The sequence below is a fragment of the Capricornis sumatraensis genome, chromosome 1 (assembly GCF_032405125.1).
Source record: "Capricornis sumatraensis isolate serow.1 chromosome 1, serow.2, whole genome shotgun sequence".
Taxonomy (NCBI): domain Eukaryota; kingdom Metazoa; phylum Chordata; class Mammalia; order Artiodactyla; family Bovidae; genus Capricornis; species Capricornis sumatraensis.
The window spans coordinates 58559438-58584408 of NC_091069.1; the positions used below are offsets into that span (position 1 = coordinate 58559438).

Genomic DNA, 24971 nt, shown 5'->3' on the forward strand with positions numbered 1-24971 from the left:
TTGGCCCTGGAGGCACCTGCTTCTTGGCTCTAGGTGCCCTGGGTGCTTCCATCCCCTCCAGGCTTTCTCTACAGCTACAAAGAGGACTACAGCATGTTTGGGGGCAAATGAGGGTGCTCTAATGGTAAAGAACTCTCCTGCCAATGCAAGATACATAAGAGATGTGGGTTCAATTCTGGCTTGGGAAGATGCCCTGGAGGAGGAAATGGCAACTCACTCCAGTATTCTTGCCTAGGGAATCCCATGGACAGAGGAGCCTGGCAGGCTACAGTCCACAGAGTTGCAGAGTAGGACACAACTGCAGCAACTTAGCACGTACACACGAGGAGCTTGATGCAGAATGAAGCCATCGTCATTTTAACCTCGTTAATTTCTTTTTAACTGAGCACAAACATCTTTGCCGCATAGATGAGCTTTTGTGCATTTACATCACAGGAACCATCTGCATTTTTTTACTCAAGACTTTATTGTTCAACCAAGATATTATCATAAAAGGAACAGCGAGCAAGAATAGAAATATATAAACCATGGGAGGGCAGAAGTGAAAGCGGAACTTCCTAGTGGGAGATCAAGGGGCCTCATCTCCCAGACCACAAGTTCCTGCCCAAAGGAGGTCCTCAGAAACTGAAGTGACCCTGAGAGCCAGATCAGCCTCTTGGAAGCCTCATTTCCAATCTGGGTCTGCCCTCAGGGGCCACCCTGTGGAAAGGGTTAGCCCCGGAAGACCAAGGGGACGCATCCTATCACCATCCCATGAGAGATTCAGGTCTCAGTGTCATTGCCCTACCTGGGCAAAGAAATGTGGTGGCTGGACAGTCAACACAAAGCTCCCAGCCCAACTCGGGCTGAGTTACAGGAGCCAGAAGTGGTGCACTGGGCACCATTCTGTACTCAGTCCTCCAGAGTGCCTTGCAAGTAGCAGGAAGTGCCGTGGGGTTCTGAAGCCTTCTTTCTAAGATTGCCAGTGATCATGAACAAGTAGATCCCATGCAGGAGGCCCATAGAAAGAACTTGCTGTAGTTAAAAACAGGCAGCTTCTGCGGTTTCAGTGACAGTTCCATGGCTGAGTGTGTCCATTCTCTCTCATTTTTCTGGATCTCGCTCATCACTGACCAATGTTTTTGTAGCAGGACACCAGAAAACATATTCTCTGGTCACTTGTAAAACCTTAAAACAAAGGGAAACTTGTGAAACCACTTATTTTCAGGCAATTGCTATTGAATTTACTATAACAGAGATAAATAGCTCCTCAGGATGCAGGGCTTCAGTCCCAGTAAGTAGCCTAGGGCCAAGAGTTTTGTGTTAGAATGTTTTTAAGGCCCATCTTCGTCATTAAAGAAAAATTAAAAATGCCTGGAGAAGGAAATGGCAACCCACTCCAGTATTCTTGCCTGGGAAATCCCATGGACAGAGGAGCCTGGCAGGCTACAGTCCATAGGGTAGCAAAGAGTTGGACATAACTTACCAACTAACGCTAACACTTTCACGCTCAGGACGGATTTTCTAGCTCCAAGTCACCTTTTGAGGAACTGCCTCACTTTGTACTGCTTTGTGTAAACATAAAGACTATTGTTTAAGACACACACACAAAATTTAAATGCTTAAAAAAAAATGCAGCTCTAAGAACTCTAGCTTTGAATAGTGTTACCTCTTGCGGCGCCTTCTAAGATAAGCAATTCACCCATGTGCATTAAGGGACCAGAGGAAGATGACCTGCTGACCTGCTGGATGATTTTCTAAAGCCAGTTAGCAGGTGGGGAATGTCTGCCCCAAACTGCAACCTGAATTTGTAACAGCTGCTCTTTGAGGGCCAGGGACTATTTCATCCACACCTGGATCGTGAGAGTAAACCCAAGAGGTGGTTTCCAGACTTCTTTTAGCCTCAGACCCTTTTGTTCAATGACATCTTACAGGTAAGTGTAACTGTGGGCAATGGATGAGAGGAGAGCTGTTTGGAATGAAGAGGGTGAAGAGGCTTGGGTCCCACCTAGGGCCACCCCCAGCCCCTTGCTCGCCTGACCTGATCCTCAGCACCCCTGGGTTTGCCACAGCATGAGGTCTGGCAAAAGACTCCCCCTAAACTGGCATCAAATCACCAGGGGAACAAATTAAAACAAAGTGGTGGGAGGGAGGCAGAGTCACAGGCAGTACCCTGACGGGGAGACATTTTCCATAAAAGGTCACCGCAAGGAAGATACGAAGGAAACACCCCAGAGGTCCAGGGTGAGACAAAAACTCTCAAGTTACTGTCTCCTAAATGTGGGGGAGTTTCTAAATCTAGCACATGAAGTAAGAATTGCAGACCATCAAAATGATCATCGAAGGACTTCCCTGGTAGTCCAGTGGTTAAGAATCTGCCTGCTAATACAGGGGACATGGGTTCGATCCCTGGTCCTAGAAGATTCCAGCTGCGAGGCAACTGAGCCTGTGCACCACAACTACTGAGCTCACACTCTAGAGCCCAGGAGCCCCAGCTGCTGAAGCCCACGTGCCCAGAGCTTGTGCTAGAGAAGCCACCACAATGAGAAGCCTGCACACCACAACTAGAGACAGTCTGCTCGCAGCAATAAAGACCCAGTACAGCCCCCCAAAAAAATTATCATCAAAAAAATACGAAATGTAGCAGGCATGTTTAAGCAACTGCATAATACAACATGTATAAATATACACAAATACAATGTATATGATAATGTAGAACATATAATATAGTGAGTATATTTGAAAATTTATAATTTCAGAATATTTAAAAGTACATTGTGGTCTTCCCTGGTGGCTCAGTGGTTAAGAATTTGCCTGCCAGTGCAGGAGACACAGGTTCAATCCCTGATCCAGGAAGATCCCTCTTGCCTCAGGGCAAGTAAGCCCAGTGTGCCACAACTACTGAGCCTGTGCTCTGAAGCCCAGGAGCTACAACTACTGAAGGCCAAGAACCCTAGAGCCTGTGCTCCACAAGGGAAGCCACTGCAATGAGAAGCCCTTGAACCACAGCTAGAGAGTAGCCCCTGCTCACCTAACCTAGAAAAAAACCTGTGTAGCAATGAAGACCCAGTATAGCCAAAAATAAGTAAATAAATAAAAACAAACATTTAAAAACTACTTTGTATGTTGCACACCTGAAACTTATAATATTGTATGTCATTTATAATCAACAAGAAAACATTTTGTGTCTTGGTTGTTGGCCTCGTAAAATTGTCTTTTGTAAGTAGCATGAGCTGGTGCTTGGACTCCAAGAGTACAGGAGCTGAGCACTTGGAAGGTGTTTCCCCAGTAAGTCCTTACAATAGCCATGTGGCTGTTACTGCTGTCCCATTTTATAGATGAGGGATCAGAGGCTCAGAGAGGCGAAGTGACTTGCCTTGACAGTCACAAGGATGGTGAGTAGCAGACGGAATTCAAACCAAGATCTGCCTGAATGGAGCCAGAGCTCTTGATCCTCAATCTAGGGGCAGGAACTTTCTTTTTTTTTTCAAACACCTCTACATAGAGGGGAATGTAATTAATGAGATAGGTAAATGTGAAACTATCTTTGTTTTGAGGCAGAAAAATCAGTCCAAGGGCACTGCCCATGTCCAAATAGTGGTCCAGAAGCCCTTCAGTATGGAAGCAGCAAGCAGCCTTGGCTTCTGCTGGAGCTTACACAGTTCAGTGGGCCTAAAGAGCAAGCCTGTTGCCCCTGTGTCTGTGTGACTCAGCCGGTGGATTTGCTGACTTCTGGGACCCAGGTGGGGTCAAGTGCAACACACAACACTAGCCAGGAAGGAATTCCACTGCCTGTGGGGGTCAGCTGACTTGTCTTCAAGTTACATTCTGCTCTCTACAGCCCAAAATGCTTTGAGCAGGTCTTGATGTGTAAAAATAAACCTCTTATGTCATACAGGACCAAGTTTAATGAAATAACAGGTGGCAAAAGTTTGGGATATCCTACTGGTTCTAACCAAGCAGGAGTTGATTGCTTAGTCAATAACCTTTAGTGGAAAAGAATCTGAAAAATAAAATATATATAACTGCATCACTTTGCTGTACATCTGAAACTAATGCAACAATGTAAATCAACCATACTGCAATTAGGAAAAAAAAAGAAAAGAGTTCACTGTTATCCTCAGAAAAGCTAAGAGCTAAATCTCAGCACACTTGACATAAAGTTAAACAACTAGCCAGTATTCTGTTTGCTTAGTTTCTCTCTTTGCCTGAACTCCATCACCGCATCTACTTATACAGCGTGTGAGTTTTTGAAGGTGGTTTCTGGCTGGGGCTCCTCAGATGCCTGTGAGCAGCCACCAGGGGTGAGAAAGCCAGGGTCACACCCAGGGCTGCAGGCTGGGCACTTCTTTAAGACCTTAACCACTTACTGTTTTAAGAGACGAAGCCGGGCTCTCATCTGCAGGCCTGGAAGGAGAAAACAAAAGTGCTGGTTGATATGGGTTGTGAACTGCAGATACCAAGCCCCAGAGAGCAAGCAGAGTGATGACAGGGACAGGGAACACCTAGAACCACTTCTTTTGGTTCCAGGCTCTGCTCCAAACATTTCATGGGTTTTAACTCCTTTAATGCTATGAGTTGAATTTTATTATCTCATTTTGTATATGGGGAAACTGCTCTAGAGAGCGAGTGTGTAACTGAGCAACTTGCTTAAAATCCTGTAGCTAGTGAGTGATTGTTTGTATGCCCTTGAATGCACCATCTTGCCCTTCACGGCAGGTCACGAAGGAGAGGCTGTACAGACAGGTGGTCTTAAACCAGAGCTTGTGGACTCTGGGGGTGTGCAAGATTTCCCCTTGGAATGTAAGAAGGAAATATAAGCATGTGTATTTTCATGTTTATCTCATCCTTTTTATTTCTGAAGAACATTTAATAATATACACAGTATTCAGTTGGCCAAAAAGTTTATTTGGGATTTCTATAAGATGGTACAGAGAAATCTGAACCAACATTTTGGCTAATGCAACATATTAAATAAACCTAGGTAATATAAATGTTAATAATTTATTAAATAAATATTATAAGTATATATTAAATATATACATACATAATATATTAAAAATACAGTTAGTTGCAGTTAGTATTAATAATTAAAAGATTTTTTTCACTGATGAGTTCATTGAGCAAAATGTTAGCAGACCCCTGAGCTCTAATGGTTCTTAGAATGAAGTAAATGGATCCTTTTTGGGGTGGCAATTATATGCAAAAGTGTGCACACCATGCATTTCCCTGTAGAGGGGTGCATAATTGTGATCATATGTTCAAAGGGGTCTGTGACTTATGAAAGAGCCACTGACCTAGTCCATGTTCCAGTGGCCCAACCCCTCTCATTTTATAGAAGCCCAGAGAGGGTGAGTGGCTCGCTCAAGTCCAGAGTGGCACCGGTGAGGAGAGTCTGGGGCTCTGGGGTGCTGGCCTTCCCTGAAACTACCCTGAAAGTGAAAGTGCTAGTTTCTCAGTCAAGTCTGACTCTTTGTGATCCCATGGACTGCAGCCCACCAGGTCCTTTGTCCATGGAATTCTCCAGACAAGAATACTGGAGTGGGTTGCCATTCCCTTCTCCAGGGGATCGTCCCAACCCAGGGATCGAACCCAGGTCTGCTGCACTGCAGGCAGATTCTTTACCATCTGAGCCACCAGCTCCGCTGGGAGCCCGAAGAAGGAGGTGATCCTACCCTTGAAGTGGCCGAGAACAGCAAACCATCTCTGAGTTTCCCAACAGCCTCAGGGGAGGATTTCTAGTTCTAGGGAGCGAAATGCAACCCCCAGTGTAATTTCCATGCACTATTTCCACCCCCAACTGCTCCTGGGTGTTCCTGCTTACACAATACCATGCCCTGGGGCAGGACTTTACAAAAACAAGCCAGGGAGGTAGGTAATATGGTTACCCTGGGTAGAGCTGCTGAGCCTCAGTGGGGCCAGGGCATCTGCCCAAGTCGCTAGATCAAGAGTTGAATTCAAATCCAGGTTTGTCTGACTCCAGAAATGGGGTGGTCTCTGACTCCTGCAGCTTGGCCTCAGGCCAAGAATCACTTCTCAGAATTATCATGGGTTAGGGGTTGGAGGAGCAAACTTCCCACCAGCTGCCACCTGCCCTGTTTCCCTAGAGAAGAAAGGACCCTTGGGGACACATCCAGCAGCAAAAGGAGTCACCATGAAGACCCAGGCTTGCCAGGTGGCTCAGTGATAAAGAATCTACCTGGAGAAGGAAACAGCAACCTACTCCCGTATTCTTGCCTGGGAAATCCCATAGACAGAGGAGCCTGGCAGGCTACTGTTCTTGGGGTTGCAAGAGTAGAACACGACTGAGCGACTGAGCAAACACATGTACATGGCGGCCCAAGAGGACACAACTTACAGCGCAGGTGGATGGCCACACCCAAGGACACCAGAAGAATCAGAACACCAGCAACCAGGAGGCCGGTGATGAGCGGGGCACAGGACAGACCTGGAAAATACACGCATGTTGAATGAACATTTGAGACGTGCAGATAAACACAAAGAAGGAAAAATCCACAGGAAGCCCCACCCACCACTCAGAGAATACCACTTTTTTGCACGCTTCCTTCTAGTCTTTTCTAGGCTCTTTAAACATATTGAAATCATTTCATACATAAAACTTCAGGAAACTGAAAGTGAAGTCACTCAGTTGTGTCTGACTCTTTTCGACCTCATGGACTGTAGCCCACCAGGCTCCTCCATCCATGGAATTTTCCAGGCAAGAATACTGGAGTAGGTTGCTATTTCCTTCTCCAGGGGATCTTCCTGACCCAGGGATCGAACCTGGGTCTCCCACATTGCAGGCAAATGCTTTACTGTCTGAGCCACCAGAGAAGCCCAATCTTCAGATCCCACATCCAAATTTAAACAGTTAATAAACTCAGTAGCTACTTTTGTTCAAAATGAGATAGACAATTTGCATGCCTGTTAATGGGATTTTTATTATTTATTTAAAAACATTTTTTAATTTTAGAAGAAATAGCTGAATATATATTCACTGTAGCTCCTTCACAGAAGTAACTACCATTGTTAATTTGCATATACATATATGTAATTTATATAGACACATCACATACAGTTTTTTTTTTAATTTAGTTTTAATTGGAGATAGTTGCTTTACAGTGTTGTGTAGGCTTCTGCCATACATCAACATGAGTCAGTCATAGGTATACATAGGTCCCCTCCCTCTGGAACCTCCCTCCCACCCGTCTAGGTTTTGACAGATCACCAGGTTGAGCTCCTTGTGCTATACAGCAATTTCCCATTACCCCACACTGGTCAGAATGGGCATCACCAAAAAGTCTACAATAAATGCTGGAGAGGGTGTAGAGAAAAGGGAACCCGCTTGCACTGTTGGTGGGAACGTAAACTGATACAACCACTATGGAGAACAGTATGGAGAGTCCTTAAAAAACTAAAAATGAAACCACTATGACTCAGCAATCCCGCTGCTGGACATATACCCTGAGAAAAGCATAATTGCAAAAGACACATGTACCCTAATGTTCATTGTAGCACATATAGTTTTAAAAATACAGAGGCTTATACGGTACAAATTGTTCTGCAACCAGGCTTTTTTCTTAAACATGCCAGCATATTCTTTTTTCTAACAGCATGCCATCTGAAGTATGGCTGTACCATGGATTATTTAGCCATTAATGTACATTTTGTTTGTTTTTTGCATTTTACAAATAAGGCTGCAGAGAACATCCAGGTATGTTTCCCTGTGCAGGAGCCTGCCCAAGGCAGATACTGAAAACAAGAACTAACCATAGACTGTATCCATTTTCAATAATAACAGATACGGTAAAATGCCTTCCAAAAAGGCTTCACTGATTTCCATTCCTAATCACCAGTCATGTACCCTACCTACCCCTGACATTATCAGAGATTTTAATTTTTGCAGAGCAGTGGGTGAAAAATAATATTTCATTTCAATTTCCTACTTGCCAATTTCAGCCTATTTTCATGTACTGACCATGCATGATTTTTCTTCTATGGGTTGCCTATTTGTCCTTCTGCCCATTTTGTAAATTATGTAAACAGCAGAGTTTATATCAAATATAAACTGATACCCCAAATCTTTCTCTGATACTTTCTTTCCCTGTGACTGGTCCTTGTGAATAGCAAAGCAGGAAGAATCAGGACCCATGGGTGAAAATGGCAAGGCTGCAGACGGACGCCCAAGGTTGAAAAAGAAAGAGTTTTGTATGTCAGAGAAGGGGTAGAACGTTTACCGAAGATCTGTTACATGTCATGTACAGTACTAACTTGCAAACTTCCATCTTGTGAGGAAGGAAGGGATTACTATCATTTTTATCTCTCATTTTACAGTTCAGAAAAAACAAGATTCAAGGAAGTTCAATTACCTGCCCAGGGCGATCTGGATAGTAAAAAGCAGGGCCTGGATACAGACTCAAGTCCCCTGAGTTCTACAGTCCTGCCAGTCTCATGGCTACGGCTTTAGGGCAGGAGAGGTGGTGAGGCGGGGCGGGGTGGGGAAGGGAGGAAGGAAATGGCATGGGCTGCTCTTGGGGAGGGAACCACCATCACCAAGGCTGGATGGTGCCACGTGGAGAGGAAAGTTTGGTGAGAGGCCCTGGGAGGTCCCTTTCCCTTCTGAGACATGAAGCTTCTGTTTGCCTCCCTCTCATCTCCATGGGTTTCCTAACCTGGATGAACCTCAGAAATGTGATGTGAAGTGAAAGAAACCAGGCACGAAAGACCATATACCATATGACTTCATTTGTATGAAATGTTCAGGAGAGATGAATCTATAGCGACAGAATGTAGATTAGCAGTTGCCAGGGGCTGGGAAGGGGGACAGAGATTAACTATAAATAGGCACAAGGGATCTGAGAGTTTGATGGAAACATTCTAAAACTAGTTCATGGTTATGGTTGCATTACTCAGTAAATTTATTAAAAATCACTGAGTTGTGCACTTAAAATGGGTGAATTTTATGACATGCAGATTATGTCAGGATAAAGTTTTAAGTAATGGAGGTGGGCATAAGCTGCAGGGATGTGGAAGGTAGAAAGACCCCTTTCTTCTGGGCAGAGAGGGGTCAGCGGAGGCCTCCTGAGCTACGACCTGAACGAGAGACCTAGACACAGCTAAAGGTCCTCGGTGAAGTGTGATCACCTCCCCAAAATGTGACTCCAGGGAAAGTTGCTCCTTGCCTGTGCACCACAACTAGAGAAAAGCCTGTGCAGCAGTGAAAACCCAGCACAGCCAAAGAACAAACAACCACCTAACAGCAACAGAAACAAAGAATAATGCTGCTGGGAACATTCGTGTGCAAGTGTTGGGCAGATAGATCCTTCATCAGGGGCGCAGGTAGCTTTGTGGTAAAAAAATCCGCCTGCCAATGCAGGAGATGCGAGTTCGATCCCTGGTTGGGGAAGATCGCCTGGAGAAGGAAACAGCAACCCACTCCAGTATTCTTGCCTGGGAAAGTCCATGGACAGAGGAGCCTGTCGGGCTAAGTAAGTTCATGGGGTTGCAGTCAGACACGATTTAGCAACTAAACACTGAGTCCTTCATTAAGTTTTGTCCTGTGATGATTTACGAGTGTGTCCTGCACTAGAATATGAGCGATTGGAAAACAGCACTGCTATCACACTCAGCTCTCCTTTAGACTCCAGCTCAGGGCTAGAGAAACAGGCTAGAGTCCACACTTGGGAAGAGTTTATGGAAGGAAGGGAGGGAGAGGGGGAGGAAGAGTGTTGGCTGTGCTTCTGAGAATCCAGAGGAATGGGAGAACTCACGTTTCCGAGTCGCCGGGTTTGGGGATCGGCACACTTTCTTTTTAGGGCTGGTCTTCTGAGTTGGCTGGGGAGAGGTAGGAAGTACATCAACTGCAAAAACAAGCAAGACACACGTCTTAGCCAGGTAAACAGCAGGTGGACTCAGAGACAAAACTTACAACTGCATGTCTGATACTCAGGTATTAAAATCCTTCTCAGTGTTTCCTAGGTTGTCACGGGCTTGAAGGTCACAGATCAATGGGATTTTTGATCTAGTAATTCTCAGATGGATCTGAGGGCTCAGAGATGGAGGTCAACTTGGTGTTCTGGAGAGAGGGTCTCTGGAGCCATCCAGATATGAAAAGACCCCTGATCAACCACTGTGTGGATTGCAAGGAAATCAAACCAGTCAATACTAAAGGAAACCAACTCTGAATATTCATTGGAAGGACTAATGCTGAAGCTGAAGCGCCAACACTTTGGCCACCTGATTTGAAAAGCTGACTCACTGGAAAAGACCCTGATGCTGGGTCAAAGGAGAAGGAGGCAGTGAGAATGTGATTAGAGAGCATCACCATCTCAATGGACATGAATTGAGCAAACTCCAGGAGACAGAGGAGGACAGAGGAGCCTGGTGTGCTGTAGCCGTGGGGTTAGTTAGACACGACTTAGCAACTGAACAACAGTAATGACTAGGGGCAAGTCCTATCGCTTCTCTGTGAGGTGACCCCTATCTCCTTTCTAAGGTGGTTGTGAGAATGAAAGGGAACAGTGAGCCCAGCAAAGTGAGTAGTATGGATGGCTTCACCTCGCTGAAGATCTTGAGCTACATCTGGAGTCCCTTAGCCCTTGGCACGACCAACCCCCAAGCCCTCCTCCTTGTGCGAATGGAAGAAGCTGGAAGAAAGGAGATGGTGGACAATACCAAACAGGTTGGGAGGTTGTGTAGGTTGAGATTTTCTTTCTCAACCTCAGGGGTTAAGAATCTGTGTGTCCATGGCAGGGGGCACAGGTTCGATCCCTGGTCAGAGAACTGAGATCCCACATGCTTTGGCGCTCAATCAAGAAAAAGAAAAAAACAAGCAAACATATGTTATCAGAGGGACCTTTAGACTAGTCTCAACCTTTAATTTCAAAGGTGAACACTAGTGATGTAAGGGACTGACCCCTACGAGGCCCCACAAAGGAAAAGGCCCAGCGGGGGTCCGCAAGCTCCTCTCCTGACTCCTGGTGGGTAACGCCTCTCTTTCATTCTAATCCACTGTCATATGACTGAAGTGGTGGGACAGGGCAGGCAGACAAGCCCACAGGGCAAAGGGAGACACCCGAGGCTCGAGAATCCAACCCCCTGCCTCTGACAGCTGGGGAAGGACATTTCACTGATTTTCTGCAAAATGGTAGGAGAGGGAATTGTGTGACACGCGAACTTGGACTCTAGAGTCAAGGGCACTGGGAGGGGCAGCCAGTGTTTGATCCTTTGGGTCTGGCATCTTCCATATAAAATGTTGAGCCTTTGGACCCCCACCACCCTGAGACATGGGCAGTAGAGAAATTATGCCCCCTGCTCTGCATGATCTGGGGGGTTTCAAGAAGACCCAGCTAACCAGAATTAACCCTTACCAAGCTCCTACCTCATGCTAGTGGTTGTGCCAAGCACGTCAGCTTAAGCTTACTGAACCAATAACTTTGGGGATGGGCACTAGTTTCTCCATTTTATCCCCAGAAGTCTTGGCTCAGAAGGTTGAAATAAGTTCAAGTTGCTTATTTGAACTTGCTCAAGTTCAAGAGCCAATAAACAGCAGGGCCAGCATCTGAGCCAAAGAATGCCTATATTAGATTCTCATGCCACACATTGCCTATTGGCCAAATGTATTTTGACAAAAAGTTAAGCACGGGGACTTCCCTGGTGGTCCAGTGGTAAAGAAACTGCCCTGCAAGGCAGGAATCGTGAGTTTGATCCCTGGTCAGGAAACTAAGATCCCACATGCCATTAGCAGCTAAGCCCACGTGCTATAAATACTGAGCCTGGGCTCTCTGGAGCCTGCCCCACAACTAGGGAGCCTGAGCACCGCATCGAAAGAGCCTGCGTGATGCAGCGAAGATCCCATGTGAGGCAACTAAGACCTGATGCAGCCAAGCACATAAAGAAATAAGATTTTAAAAGTTAGGCACCTCAGGTCATCAGGGTGTTGAAGGCAACGGTTGGGGGAGAACGGCCTTAGTCTCATGTCCTGAAAGCCTGGGAGGAGCCCGGCCCTCAGCTGGGGTGTCTCAGCCTGGCCTTCCCTTAGCCCTTTTAGTCCTCACTGCTCCGGAAGTGTTCATCTCCCTCCTTCCTACAGGCCCCCACTGGGGCAGTGGTGAGCCTGCAGGGGGCAGATCTACAGACCCCAGTGGCCTGGGGCTGCTGGGAGGTTTGTGGGGAAACTTGTTCTAATTTTTGTTTTAAAGTTTTTGGCCACACCACACGGCATGTGGGCTCTCAGTTCCCTGACCAGGGATCGAACCCACATCCCCTGCCTTGGGAGCATGGAGTCCTAACCACTGGACCACCAGGGAAGTCCCACCTTTGGATTTTAATGTTTTCTTGCCCAGAGTCAGGAGTCCTTTATTCTTCTTGATCACCCACCCTCACCTTCCCAGGTGGCGCTAGTGGTAAAGAACTCACCTGCCAATACAGGAGACGTAAGATACGTGGGTTCGGTCCCTGGGTCAGGAAGATCCCCAAGAGAAAGGCATGGCAACCCACTCCAGTATTCTTGCCTGAAGAATCCTCATGGAGAAGAGCCTGGCGGACTTCAGTCCACAGGGTTGCAAAGAGTCGGACACGAATGAAGCACCCAGTTCAAATCTCCCCACTTTTCTCCTCTTTGAAAAGGGCAGGACTTTTGAGCCCATGGTGTCTTGACGTGCCTGAAAAAAGCCTATCTTCCCCCCAATACTTTCTCTGCCATCCAAGTGCATGGTAAGTTGATTTAGTCATGTCCAACTCTACGCGACCCTAAGGACTGTAGCCTGCCAGGCTCCTCTGTCCATGGGGATTCTCCAGGCAAGAATACTGGAATGGATTGCTCTGCCCTCCTCCAAGGGATCTTCCCGACCCAGGGATCAAATCCACATCCCTTATGTCTCCAGCATTGGCAGGCAGGTTCTTTACCACTAGCATCCAAGAGTCCTCTTTAAACTTCCAGCCAGAGGGTGAGCTCTTGCTCTGGAGTCCCCACCCCCGGGGAGATGATACGGTTGGGAGCACGCGTTTGGGGAGAGATTGCCATTCCCGGGGAGCCAGGCAGAGTCAGGGGGTTGGGAAGATCAAAGCCAGGAGTGGGCAGGTAGTGGAGGAGGTGAGGGGAACTTCTGAAAGCCAGTTTTTCTTATTTCACCATCTACCTTTCTTAGCTCCTGAAATCTCTGAGTGGAAAGTGTGAGGCTTATAGAGACAAAAACAATAAACCAAACTCAACCCCCAAACTCAGAAGAGCCTAATATTCAATACAAGAATCAGTTAGCACCCATCCCTCCAGGGATGCCTCAGCTTCTGGTGCGAGAGTTTTCCCCATCCTCCCCACCTCCTGATTTTAGACCCAGGGCAGGAAAGGACAGTTTGGGAGTTTGGGATGGACACATACACGCTGCTGTATTTAAAATGGATAACCAAAAAGGACCTACTGTGCAGCACAGACAACTCTGCTCAATGTTATGTGGCAGCCTGGATGGGAGGGGAGTTTGGGGGAGAATGGATACATGTCCATGTATGGCTGAAACCCTTTGCTCTTCACCTGAAACTATCACAACATTGTTCATCGGCTATACCCAATACAAAATAGAAAGTTAAAAAATAAAAAAGATCAGAGGCTGGTGACATGTGAAGAGGGCATCACTCTGGCTTGCGTCTTAATTATGTTGCTATGTCTGCAACTCCCATGCCGAGTGATCCAGTTCGTGGGGCCCCCCTGTCACTCTCAACGCTCCAGCTGAGAAGATCTCAGGTGAGAGGGAAGCAAGATAGTGGGAGGCCCACTGCGGGCTGGCCTTGACTATGAGTTAATCTGGGGAGGGGATGAAGCCAGACGTTGGCCTTTGAGAATTCCTTTACACCTTTGATAGTTTAATCCTCACTGTCCAACACAGCAGCCCCCGGTCACATGTGCTACAGAACACATTAATGTGGCCAGTCTGCCTCGAGATGTGCTGTATGCGTGAAACACGCATCGAGCACTTAGTACGAACAGAAGATGTAAAATATATCAGTAGTTAACTGCATACTGATTTCATGCTGAAATAATAATATTGTCCATAAACTGGGTTAAACAAAACGTATTAAATTAGTTTCACTTGTGTCTTTTGACTTTTTTTGAATGTGGCTACTTTGTAGAATTTTTTTTTTTTTTTTGCCAAGGTTCGTGGGTCCTAGTTCCCTGACCCAAAATTGAATCAGGGTCCTATGCAGTGAAAGTGATGAGTCCTAATCACTGGACCATCAGGGAACTCCCTAGAAAATTTTATATTACATCTGTGGCTTGAAATATATTTTTACTGCACTTGCTGACTTAACTTCTGAGGAACTGCAGCTTCTAAGGGCCAGAGGAAATCATGGAGGTCCCTAGCAGTCCCATGATACAGATGGGAAAACTGAGGCCTGGGGAGGGGAGTGACCTGCCCATGGGCACATGGTAAATTTGCAGCTGGGTCTGGGGTCTAGCCTCCTTGCTCCCTGCAACTCTGGGTGTGGGTTCAAGCCATAGGCCCCCATGCACAAACATGAATGCTCTTGTTGGGTATGTCCAGGCAGCAAGAATATTCTTTCCCTGTGGGCACACTGGGAGGGGACTTCTAGCAGGTGTCGGGACTTGGACCAATCCAGCCTCAGCCTCAGATGGGCCTAGAATGCCACCCTGTTACTGGAAGAAGCAGCAATGCTCCAAAGCATCTCATCTCCAATGGGAATCAAACAGCACCTGCCTCCCAGTGTGGTCGATAGCATGAAATGAAATAACTACATATGACCTTTGCACCAGCTTGGCTCTGGGTTGTTGTAACAGCAGTATTAGAGAACGAGGCTTATGGTTGCCAGGGGAAAGGATGGGAGGGAGGGATAGCTAAGGGGAGTTTAGGATGGACACCCACGGCTATATTTAAAGTGGATGACCAACAAGGCTGACTGTACAGCAACGGCAACTCTGCTCAGTGCTACGCAGGAGCCTGGATGGGAGGGCAGCTCGGGGGAGAATGGATACATGCATATGTATAGCTGAGTCCCTTCCCTGTTCACCTGAAACTATCACAGTATTGTTTGTTAACTGGCTATACTCCAATACAAAATAAAAAATTTCAAATGCAGCTTTCAGTCATGAAAAAAAAGAGACCAGTAGCGCTGTTGCTCCTGGAAGTCAACCCCTCCCTCCAAGTAGGGCTCACTGAGAATGGGAGCCGTCCCAGGACATGGCATGCACTCAGCACCCAGTAGGACTCAGTGCTCATCTGCAGCACTGAGCCGGATTCTTACCCACACTCAGCTGAGTTCCCGTCCCAAAGATCAGGTTGGGCATCCCAATGATCATGCAGAAGTAGACACCACTGTCGGCAGGCTTCACACTTTGGAGCTTGAGCACGTTCTGGGGAGAATTTCCAAGCACAGTCAGCTTCTCCTTGTCCACCTCCTTGCCATGCACAGTCTTTTTGGTGGACTCCCAGTAGGCCAGGAACTCATAGTGACTGCTAGCGCTCAGGGCCTGGCGCAGCCGCAGCCAGTAGATGCGTGTGTTAGAAGGTGAGGTTTTGATTTTACAGGACAGCATCACCGTCTGGTTGGTCTGAACCATCAAGGATGCAGGGGTCTGCACGAGGGCCAGGCTGCCGTGCAGAGCTATGAGAAGCAGAAAGAGCAGAGACCATCAGCACCTTTTCTTGGCCGGGGTTGTGGGGTCCCAGAGTCAAACATGAGAGGAGAAGTGATGAGAGAGCCTGCCCACTTGCAGGGCCCAGGGGCTGTGTGAAATATAGCCGGTAGTTCCTGGACTTAGAGCACCCCACCCACCAGGGTGATCATCTCAGGCAGGTGTTCATGAAGCCAGCCTGACATAGGGGACAGGGGAAAAAGTGCCACTTGTTGACTGCATGTTTCTATGTCTGGCTCTTGGCATAAGTTACCTCCATCAAGCTTCAGACTTACTTTAGGATTTTTATCCCCACATGAGAAACTGACGCCTGAAATGCCTTCTTCAAAGTCCTGCGTACAGCTAATAAGTGACCCGGGAGTCAAAGTCAAGGATACAGTCTGAAGTCAAAGCTGGTTGCCTTTCACCTTGTTCCGTGGACACTCTATGAAGACTTTCAAAAGGTTCCAGGTGGCCTTTTGGCAGAACACCTGGCTGCTCTGGTCAACCTACAAGAGGACCAGTAGCCGTCTCCAGACAGTGACAACAACCAGCAAGGGGAGCTCACTGTCCCCCATAGACACAATCCCAGCCCATTACTCTCCAAGCCAGTAATTGAGGAGTAATGCATCCCCATTCCCGAGTGGAGGGACAGACACCCCAGAAGAGGTGCTGGGAGTTCACTTCAGGCTCAAATGGGCCCTGCAGGTAGGGCCTTGATCAGGAGGCCCAGAGCAGAACTCACAGACCTGGCCTTGAACCCTGCCTGAGCCCCAAACCAGTTGTGGCATCTCTGGCAAGTTGTGGACCCTGTCTCCTTCCTGGAAAAGGAGGGCGGTTTGATGCTGCTGTCTTGCCTACCTCCCAGGCTTGTTGTTGCTGTTTAGAGTTCTGGAGTGTCTGACTTCTTTTGTGACCCCACAGACTGTAGTCTGCCAGGCTCCTCTGTCCATGGGATTCTCCAGGCAGGAATACTGTACTGGCTTGCCACATTCTTCTCCAGGGAATCTTCCCAACCCAGGGATTGAACTGGGGTCTCCTGCATTGGCAGGCAGATTCTTTACCACTGAGCCACCTCCAAGACTCAGAATGTCCAAAAAAGCACTGCAAACTGAACCTCACTGTACTCGGGTAAATCATCATCTATGTGACACCTCTCAGCAGGTGCTACTGGAATGGAACCTGACTTGGTAAAGCTTTCATTTTAGCTGTGGGGCAGAGAAAACTCTGCAGACCAGGACCTAGATCCGGGAGCATTGACCCCAGAGAAGATATAGGCTTGGATGGGCAGAGGATGTTTGTGTGTGCATGCGTGTGTGTGTATGTGTGTGTGTACCCAAGCCTTTCTGAACCCACATTCATTAGAAAAGACCCTGATGCTGGGAGAGATTGAGGACAGAAGGAGAAGAGGACGACAGAGGATGAGACAGTTGGATGGCATCACCGATTCAATGGACATGAACTTGTGCAAACCTTGGGAGATGGTGTGGGACTGACTGAGGCCTGGTATGCTGCAGTCCATGGGGTCGCAAAGAGTGGGACATGACTTGGCGACTGAACAACAAGCCCACATTCATAATCCTACTTGGGGCTCAGGTTCCTTGGCCTTGATCTTCTCTAACACTGAAGAAGCAAACTTCTGGACTCCCATCACAGATCACTCTAAGCTTTTACTCCCACTGAGAATGAAAAGATACCTGGGGCCCAAGTGGCTAATGAGCCTTCTCTCCTCTCCCTGAAAACCATGCTGCCTTTTTAGCAGAGTAGAGATTCTCCATTGTTGGGGACATTGACCTCCTGGGGAAGACAATAAGAACCGGATAGGGACTTCCCTGGCATCCAGGGATTAAGACTCCACTCTTCCACCGCAGGGGACTCAACTTGAATCCCAGTTGGGGAACTAAGATCCCAGATGCTGTGTGGAGGAGCCAAAAGTAAATAAATTTTAAAAAAGAACTGATAATGCCAATATTTATCAAATTGTGCTGAACATGGTTTATGCATTATCTCATTTATTCTCACCAAAATTTCGGGAGGAAATAACACCCATTTTACACACGAGGAAACAGAGGTTCAGGGAGGTTAACGACCTGCTTAAGGTCATACGGCCTCTATGTGGTAGATTCAGATTTAAACCCAGGTCTGGGACGCCAGAACCTAAGCTTTGTGTCACTCTCTGAAATGAGGAAACCTGTGATCCTCTCTAGGATCCAGGTCACGGGCTCATGTGCACATAGTGGGGTTGAGAATACACAGACTTCCCAGGCCCTTCTAAGAAAACCCCAATGGGCCCCCTCCAGAGACAGACAGGTCAGAGGGGCTTTGGGGTCTTTGTGTAGATCCTTGCCTGCGTCCTGACTCGAAGACTTCCTGGCTCAGACACACCCTGGTTTCTCTCACGCCCACTTGCTTTTCAGCCCCTGGAGACGGAACCCCTGGCTGTGGTCGAGTCCTGTGTGTGCTCCGGTCCCAGGGCCAGGCCTTGCCACACGCAGGGTCTCATTTGATTCATTTCATCATCTCAGTGATTCATTTCATCGTCTCAGTCACCCAGTGATCCCACTCAGAGGGACCTGCTCTTTCTAAAATGATCCGCAGTAACTCTAGTCGCTTTGAATGGCCTAGGCTGGCTTCTGCTAGAGATGCCATTGAGTTCACTAGGTCAGAGCCAGGCTGGCAGGCCGTGCCACCTTGGCAGGAGGACCAGTTTGGGAATTTTTGGATTAGAGAGCAAATCAACCACAAGTTAGTGGGCAGTTTGGAGTGGGGAGGGATTTCTTCTACAAGACAGACTGACTGGGCTGGCCAGAGGGACAGACTCCCTGCTCTGTTCTTGTTCCAACATTCCAACTCCATCGCTGCTTGTTCTGGAAGCTACACTGCCCACAGTACCCACCCCCGGGGAATATTCAGGAACCAAGTCACCCTGGGGGGGCACCCTGCCACACCTGTCTGAAAACTGGCAACAGCCTGGTATTTGGCGAACTGTCCTACAGATACTTCCCCGGAAGTAATCAAAATGTGTCTATGGAACCCTGGGCCAAGAGATGGGCACCAAAGCCAGAACTGGGGCCCTGGCATATGTCTTTCCTCTCCGGACCTCCCCATCTCTTTTCTTCTTTTCCATCTCCTTCAACTCTCCCTCCTCTCTTCCCGTCTCTGTTTTCCTAGGTTCAGGCTTTGGGGGCAGAGGTGGCCTCAGTGCAGAGGCTCTGGGGACTCCTGGGGGTAATGGGCTCCCTGGGAGGTTTTCCACCCCCAGGGACCAAGGCTGCCTCCCGGGTGCCCCCGCAGATCGGGGGCCTGGGTACGGCATCCTGCGGGGACAGCTTTGCCTAAACTTCACGCCTCAGGCCCCTCCCGCGCCCAGCGCAGAGCCCTCGCATCCAGCCCCGCGCCCCCAGGGTATCCCCGCCTTACCTGCCAGCTGCGCGGCGAGGAGGAGCCACCGCCGCGCCTGCATCTTGGCGTGCCCGGGACTCCCGGTCCCAGCGGAGCTCGGCTGAGAAGGTCCGGGCGGGGCAGTCGGGGGCGGGGTGGGGGTGGAGGAGGGAGCGGGGAGCGGGGAGGGAGGGCCCTGGCCGGGGAGAGGGCGGGAGTCTGGTGTGAGGGTGGAGAGGTCTCCGCCCTCATCCTCCACGCATTTCAAAGGTCTTGGCTGCGTTTCCTCCAGTAGGGAGGCTACGCCGTTTCCCGCTCCAAGCGATCGCGCGTGTGGGATCGCCTTCTGCCTTGAGAGGTCAGAACAGGGTCATGACTCTATGTGACTCCAGATGAAGCAGCTGAGGCTCAGAGAAGTCAGGGTGCTCAGGAGGGTCCCTCGAGAGTGCTGATGGAGTATGACCCTAACTCCGGTCAGTTCCTTCCTTTTTGAGTCGTTACTTAACCGAGAGAGCCTTCTGGGTGCCCCTGGGCCAGCAGGGCCCGGAGTGACCAAGACCCAGGCCCTGCCCTCAAGAGCACACACTTGAGAGGGTGAAAGAAAGCTAACTAACAGTGACACAGAGTCTGATGCTGAGAAAGGTGAGCTGGGGCGCTGGGCTGGGCCAGGGGCACATCCAGACCTTGACCTTCAGAGTCCGGAAGAGCTGAGAAAATTATCATGCTCTCTCTACCTTTCTCACACGTGCAATTCCTGTTAAAATAACACTGAAATGGAAAGTCAGCTGCCGATCAACAAAGCTTCCCTGGTGGCCCAGGTTCGATCCCTGGGTCAGGAAGATACCATGGAGAAGAATATGGCAACCCACTTCAGTATTCTTGCTAGGGAAATCCCATGGACAGAGGAGCTTGGTGGGCTATAGCCCATGGGATTGTAAGAGTCAAACACAACTTAGTGACTAAACCACCACCACTATACCTAGGATTATAATTGCTATGTTATGTAGTAATTCTGTATTTAACTTTTTGAGGAGTTTTTACAGCTATTTTTATAGCAGCTACGCCATTTTACATTTCTACCAACAATGTATGAGGGTTCCAGTTTCCCCACATCCTCACAAACACCTGTTACTTTCTATTCTTTTTTTTTTTTTTTTAATATATCCATTCTAGTGGCTGTGAGGTAGTATCTTATTGTGGTTTTGATTTGCATTTTCTTAATGACTAATGATGTTAGATATCTTTTCATATGTTTCTTGGCCATTTGTATTTCTTATTTATATGTCTATTCAAATCTTTTGCCCATTTAAAATTTTAGGTTTTCTTTTTGTTGTTGAATTTTAAGAGCTCTTTATATGTTCTGGATACTAGACTCTTCTCTGATATATGATTTGCAACTATTACCTCCCATACTGCTAGTTGTCTTTTCACTTAGTTAATAATGTATTTTAATGCATAAAAGTTTCAAATTTTGATGAAGTCCAATATTTCTATTTTTCTTTTGGTCTTGTATTTGGAATCAATTGCTGAATACAAGATCATGAAGATTTACCCTGAAATTTTCTTCTAAGAGTTTTATAGTTTTAGTTCTTATAATTCAGTTATTGATCCATTTTGAGTTCACTTTTATATACAGTGTGAAATAGGGGTCTAACTTCATTTTTTTTGCAAGTGGATATCTAGTTGTTATGGTGTTATTTGTTGAAAAGACTGTTCTTCTCCCATTGAAAAATTTTAGTATGCTTGTTGAAAATCAGTTGACCAAAGGTATGGGATTATTTCTAGACTCTCAGTTTTGTTGCATTGATGTATATGTCTACCATCATGCCAGCAACACGTCGTTTTGATTACTGTAGTGTAATGGCCAATTTTATGTCAACTTGACCAGACCACAGATACCCAGATACCTGATTAAATGTTACTTCTGGGAGTGTCTATGAAATTGTTTCTGGAAGAGAGTAGCATGTGAATTAGTGGGCTGAGTAAAGTAGGTGCTCCAACCTAGTGTGAGCGAGTAACATCCAATGTGTTGAAAGGCTGAGTAGAACAAAAAGGTGGAGGGAAGTTGGATTTGCCCTCTTTCTGCTTGTCCACCTGTGCTGAACATTGATCTTTTCCTGCCCTTAGCACTCCTGGTTCTCAGGCCTTTGGACTAGAACTGAAATCTATACCATTGGCCTTCTGGTTCTCAGGCCTTTCTTTGAACGACAAAACCCAATACATGTAGTTGTGTAGTAAGTTTTAAAACGGAGACATGTGAGTTGCCTAGCACTGTTCTTTTTAAATATTTGGGACCCCTTATATTTCCACATGAATTTAAGAATCAGCCTTTCCCTTTCTGCCAAAAAAAAAAAAAAAGATGTTGAAATTTTAATGGGATTTGCCTTGAATTTGTAGATTGCTTTGGGTAGAATTGCCATTTAAACAATATTACATTTTCCATTCCATGAACACAGAATATTTTTTCATTTATTAAGGTTTTCTTTATTTTCCTTTAGCATTTTATTTTTTATTTCAGTGTACAAGTACTTCACTTTTTTGGTTAAAGTTATTCTTTGGTATTATAGTTTTTTAGATGCTATTGTAAGTTGAATTATTTTCATTTCCTTTTTAGATTGCTCATTGTTGGTGTATAGAAACAATGATTTTTGTGTGTTGATCTTGTACCCTACAACTTTGCTTAATGTTTATTAGCTGGAATAGCTTTTTTGTGTGTGGATTCTTGGAGATTTTCTATATACAGGATCATGCCGTATGAGAACAGAGATAGTTTCCTTTTCAATTTGGGTGTCTTTTATTTATTTTTCTTATCTAATTGTGCTGGCAAAACTACCAGTTTAATATTGAATAGCAATGGGTGAAAGCAGATAACCTTGTTTCATTTTTGATCTTAGGAGAAAGACTTTCACCGTTGAGTATAATGTTGGCTATGGTTTTGCCATATACGTGTTGATGAAGTTCCCATCTATTGCTAGTTTTCTGAGTGTTCTTACCATGAAAGGGTTTTGAATTTTGTCAAATGCTTTTTCTGCTTTCATTGAGATGATCATGTGGCTCTTTTTCCCTTTGTCCTATTAATGTGGTGTATTACATAGATTAATTTTCTTTTGTTGAACCCCTGCATTTCCAGGATAAATACCACTTGGTCATGATGTGTAATCTTTTTAATATGTAGTTGGGTTTGTTGTTGTTTAGTTGCTAAGTCATGTCCTAGTCTTTTGCAGCCCCATGGACTATAGGCCGCCTGACTCCTCTGTCCGTGGAATTCTCCAGGCAAAAATACTGGAGTGGGTTGCCATTTCCTTCTCCAGGGGATCTTTCTGACCCAAGGATCAAACCTGTGTCTGCATTAGAAGCCGGATTCTTTACTGCTGAGCCACCCAAGAAGCCTGGGTTTAGCTTGCTAAGATTTTGTCAAGAATTTCTGCATCTATATTCATAAGGGACATTGGTGTCTAGTGTGAGGCTTTGTGCCAGTTCAGCCACTGAGCTGCTTTGGCTTGTGAAAGCTTTTAGAACTGAAGCCATTCCTGTGCTGTAGTCAGTGCAGCAAAGGTATTAATGACTGAATCATCAAAGCTGAGCCACGTTTCCAGTTTCTCTCCAGCCTCTGCAGGCTGTGCTGATCTAGAAAAGCTTTCTTGCCCTCATGCCTTCCATTCAGCAAACAAGTAGTTTTCTCAAGCGTATGCTGGAAATGACATACGATTTCATCGTGGGGGATGATGATGTAGACTCCTGAGCTTTCTAGTCAAGAACTTTCAAGTTAAGGAGCTCGAGATGATGCAAAATACATTTGAAACAGCTCAGTGGTTATTGCCTCCCGATGAAGCAAAACTAGCTTGGATCCCCCTAGAAAGCCCTCACCATTCAGCCTAAATCTTTTCCCAGGGACTTCCCAGGAGGTCCAGTGGCTAAGACTCCACATGCCCAATGTGGGGGACCTGGGTTCTATCCTTGGTCAAAGAACTAGATCCCACATGCCAAAATTAAAATATGATGCTGCCAAATAAATAAAATATATTTAAAAAAGAAAAACCTTTCCCAGCCTCCAGACACAGCTTTAGATATAACTATTCATAAATTCTTCCCAGATTGCCAGTTATTCCTTATTTGAATCTTAATCTTATCTAATACCACATGTCAGCCTGTAAACTCTACAAGGTGTGGTTTAGGCTGGTGTTTCCCAACCATTTGTTACTCACCTCTCACTTTTATTTTTCCAGATTATGTCTTCCAGGGTTGCATTTTCTTTAAATTGACTTTTAAAAGAAAAGCTTGAGTAAGTTTTTTAATTTTTAAATGTTTCTTGGAACATAGTGGATTTACAGTGTTGTGTTAGTTTCTGCTATACTGAAAAGTGTATCAGTTATACACATACATGTGTGTGTCCTCACTCAGGCATGTCTGACTCTTTGTGACCCTATGGACTGTAGCCCACCAGGCTCCATTGTCCATGGGCTTCTCCAGGCAAGAATACTGGAGTGGGTTTCCATTTCCTTCTCCAGGGGGTCTTCCTGACCCAGGGATTGAACCCACATCTCTTGTGTCTCCTGCATTGGCAGATGGATTCTTTACTACTAGTGCTGGGAAGCCCATACATATACATATATCCACTCTTTTTTAGATTCTTTTTCCATATAGGTCATTTCAAAGTATTGGGACGAGTTCCCTGTGCAGTACAGTAGTTTCTTATTAGTATCTATTTATAAGTAAACTCCGGGAGTTGGTGATGGGCAGGGAGGCCTGGCGTGCTGCGATTCATGGGGTCGCAAAGAGTCGGACACGGCTGAGTGACTGAACTGAACTGATATATAGTAGTTTGTATATGTCAATCCCAGTCTCCCAGTTTATCCCGCCCTGCTTTCCGCACTGGTAACCATAACATTGTTTTCTATATCTGTGACTATTTCTTAAATTTATTAAAAAAAAATTCTACTAACAAGGGCCATAAATGGAAGGTAACTGCTGCATATACCATGCAAACAAAAGCTGAAGTCGGCAGGGGAGGTTAACAGTCCTGGAGAGGGGTGTAAAGACACACCAGCACTGAACAGAGCCTTTCTCCTTGCTGAGCAAAAAGAGAGGACGAGAACTCAACAGTGAACCACCTTCTCCCTGTGTCACTTAATGTAGTTTGAGGCTGTATTCGTGCATCCCTTAAGGTAGCATTTGGAAGCAAGGGTGGGAAGAGCACTGGGTCGGGTCTCAGAAAACCTAGGTTGGAATCAATACTAGGATCTTCCACCCCATGAGGTCTTGATTTCCTCCTCTGATAAGTGGAGGTTGAGATACCAGCCTTGGGGATTTACCTGGTGGCCCACTGGTTAAGAATCCGCCTTGCAATGCAGGAGACCTGTGTTTGATCCCTGGTCGGGGAACGAAGAACCCACGTGCTGTGGAGCAATGCAGCTAAGCCTACACACTACAGCATGAGAGACCATATGCTGCAGAGGAAGGTCCCGAGTGACACAACTAAGACGTGATGCAGTCAAATAAGTAACTAAATATTTTAAAAGACATCAAATTGTACAATTTAAATATGTATATGTCAGTTACAGCACAACAAAACTGTTAAAATATATTCAACTTATTAAAAAAAACAAAACAAAACAACCTTACATGTCTCACCAGGTTGTCTTCAGGGACAAAGGAAATCAGGGACTTAATTTTTAATTGCTTGTTCAACTGAACTCGGAGGCTAAGTCAGGCATTCTCGGAGGGAACGGAAACCTCCGGGAGGGGGCATGTTCTGTAGACACAAGGGGCCTATGATCATCTCAGTGTTTCGGGTAGGGAGAAGTGTTTGGGGTACTGGCATTTGTGTGTGCTGTGCATGTGCGCTCAGTCATGTCTCTTTGTGACCTTATGGACTGTGGTCCGACAGGCTCCTCTGTCCATGGGATTCTCCAGGCAAGAATACTGGAGAGGGTTGCCATTCCCTTCTCTAGTGGATTTTCCTGACCCAAGGTTCAAACCCGTATCT

General features: G+C 46.4%; 1 protein-coding gene across 1 annotated transcript; it reads right to left on the reverse strand.

The window, feature by feature from the left end:
• Positions 1-1039: 1039 nt before the first annotated feature.
• CD8B (CD8 subunit beta) lies at positions 1040-19067 on the reverse strand. Its single transcript, XM_068983960.1, has 6 exons — positions 19025-19067; positions 15235-15594; positions 9750-9839; positions 6338-6427; positions 4350-4386; positions 1040-1167 (listed from the first exon to the last, which is right to left on the reverse strand). The coding sequence occupies exons 1-6, from the start codon at positions 19065-19067 to the stop codon at positions 1155-1157; spliced, it is 633 nt and encodes a 210-aa protein (XP_068840061.1). The 3' UTR covers positions 1040-1154.
• Positions 19068-24971: the final 5904 nt, after the last annotated feature.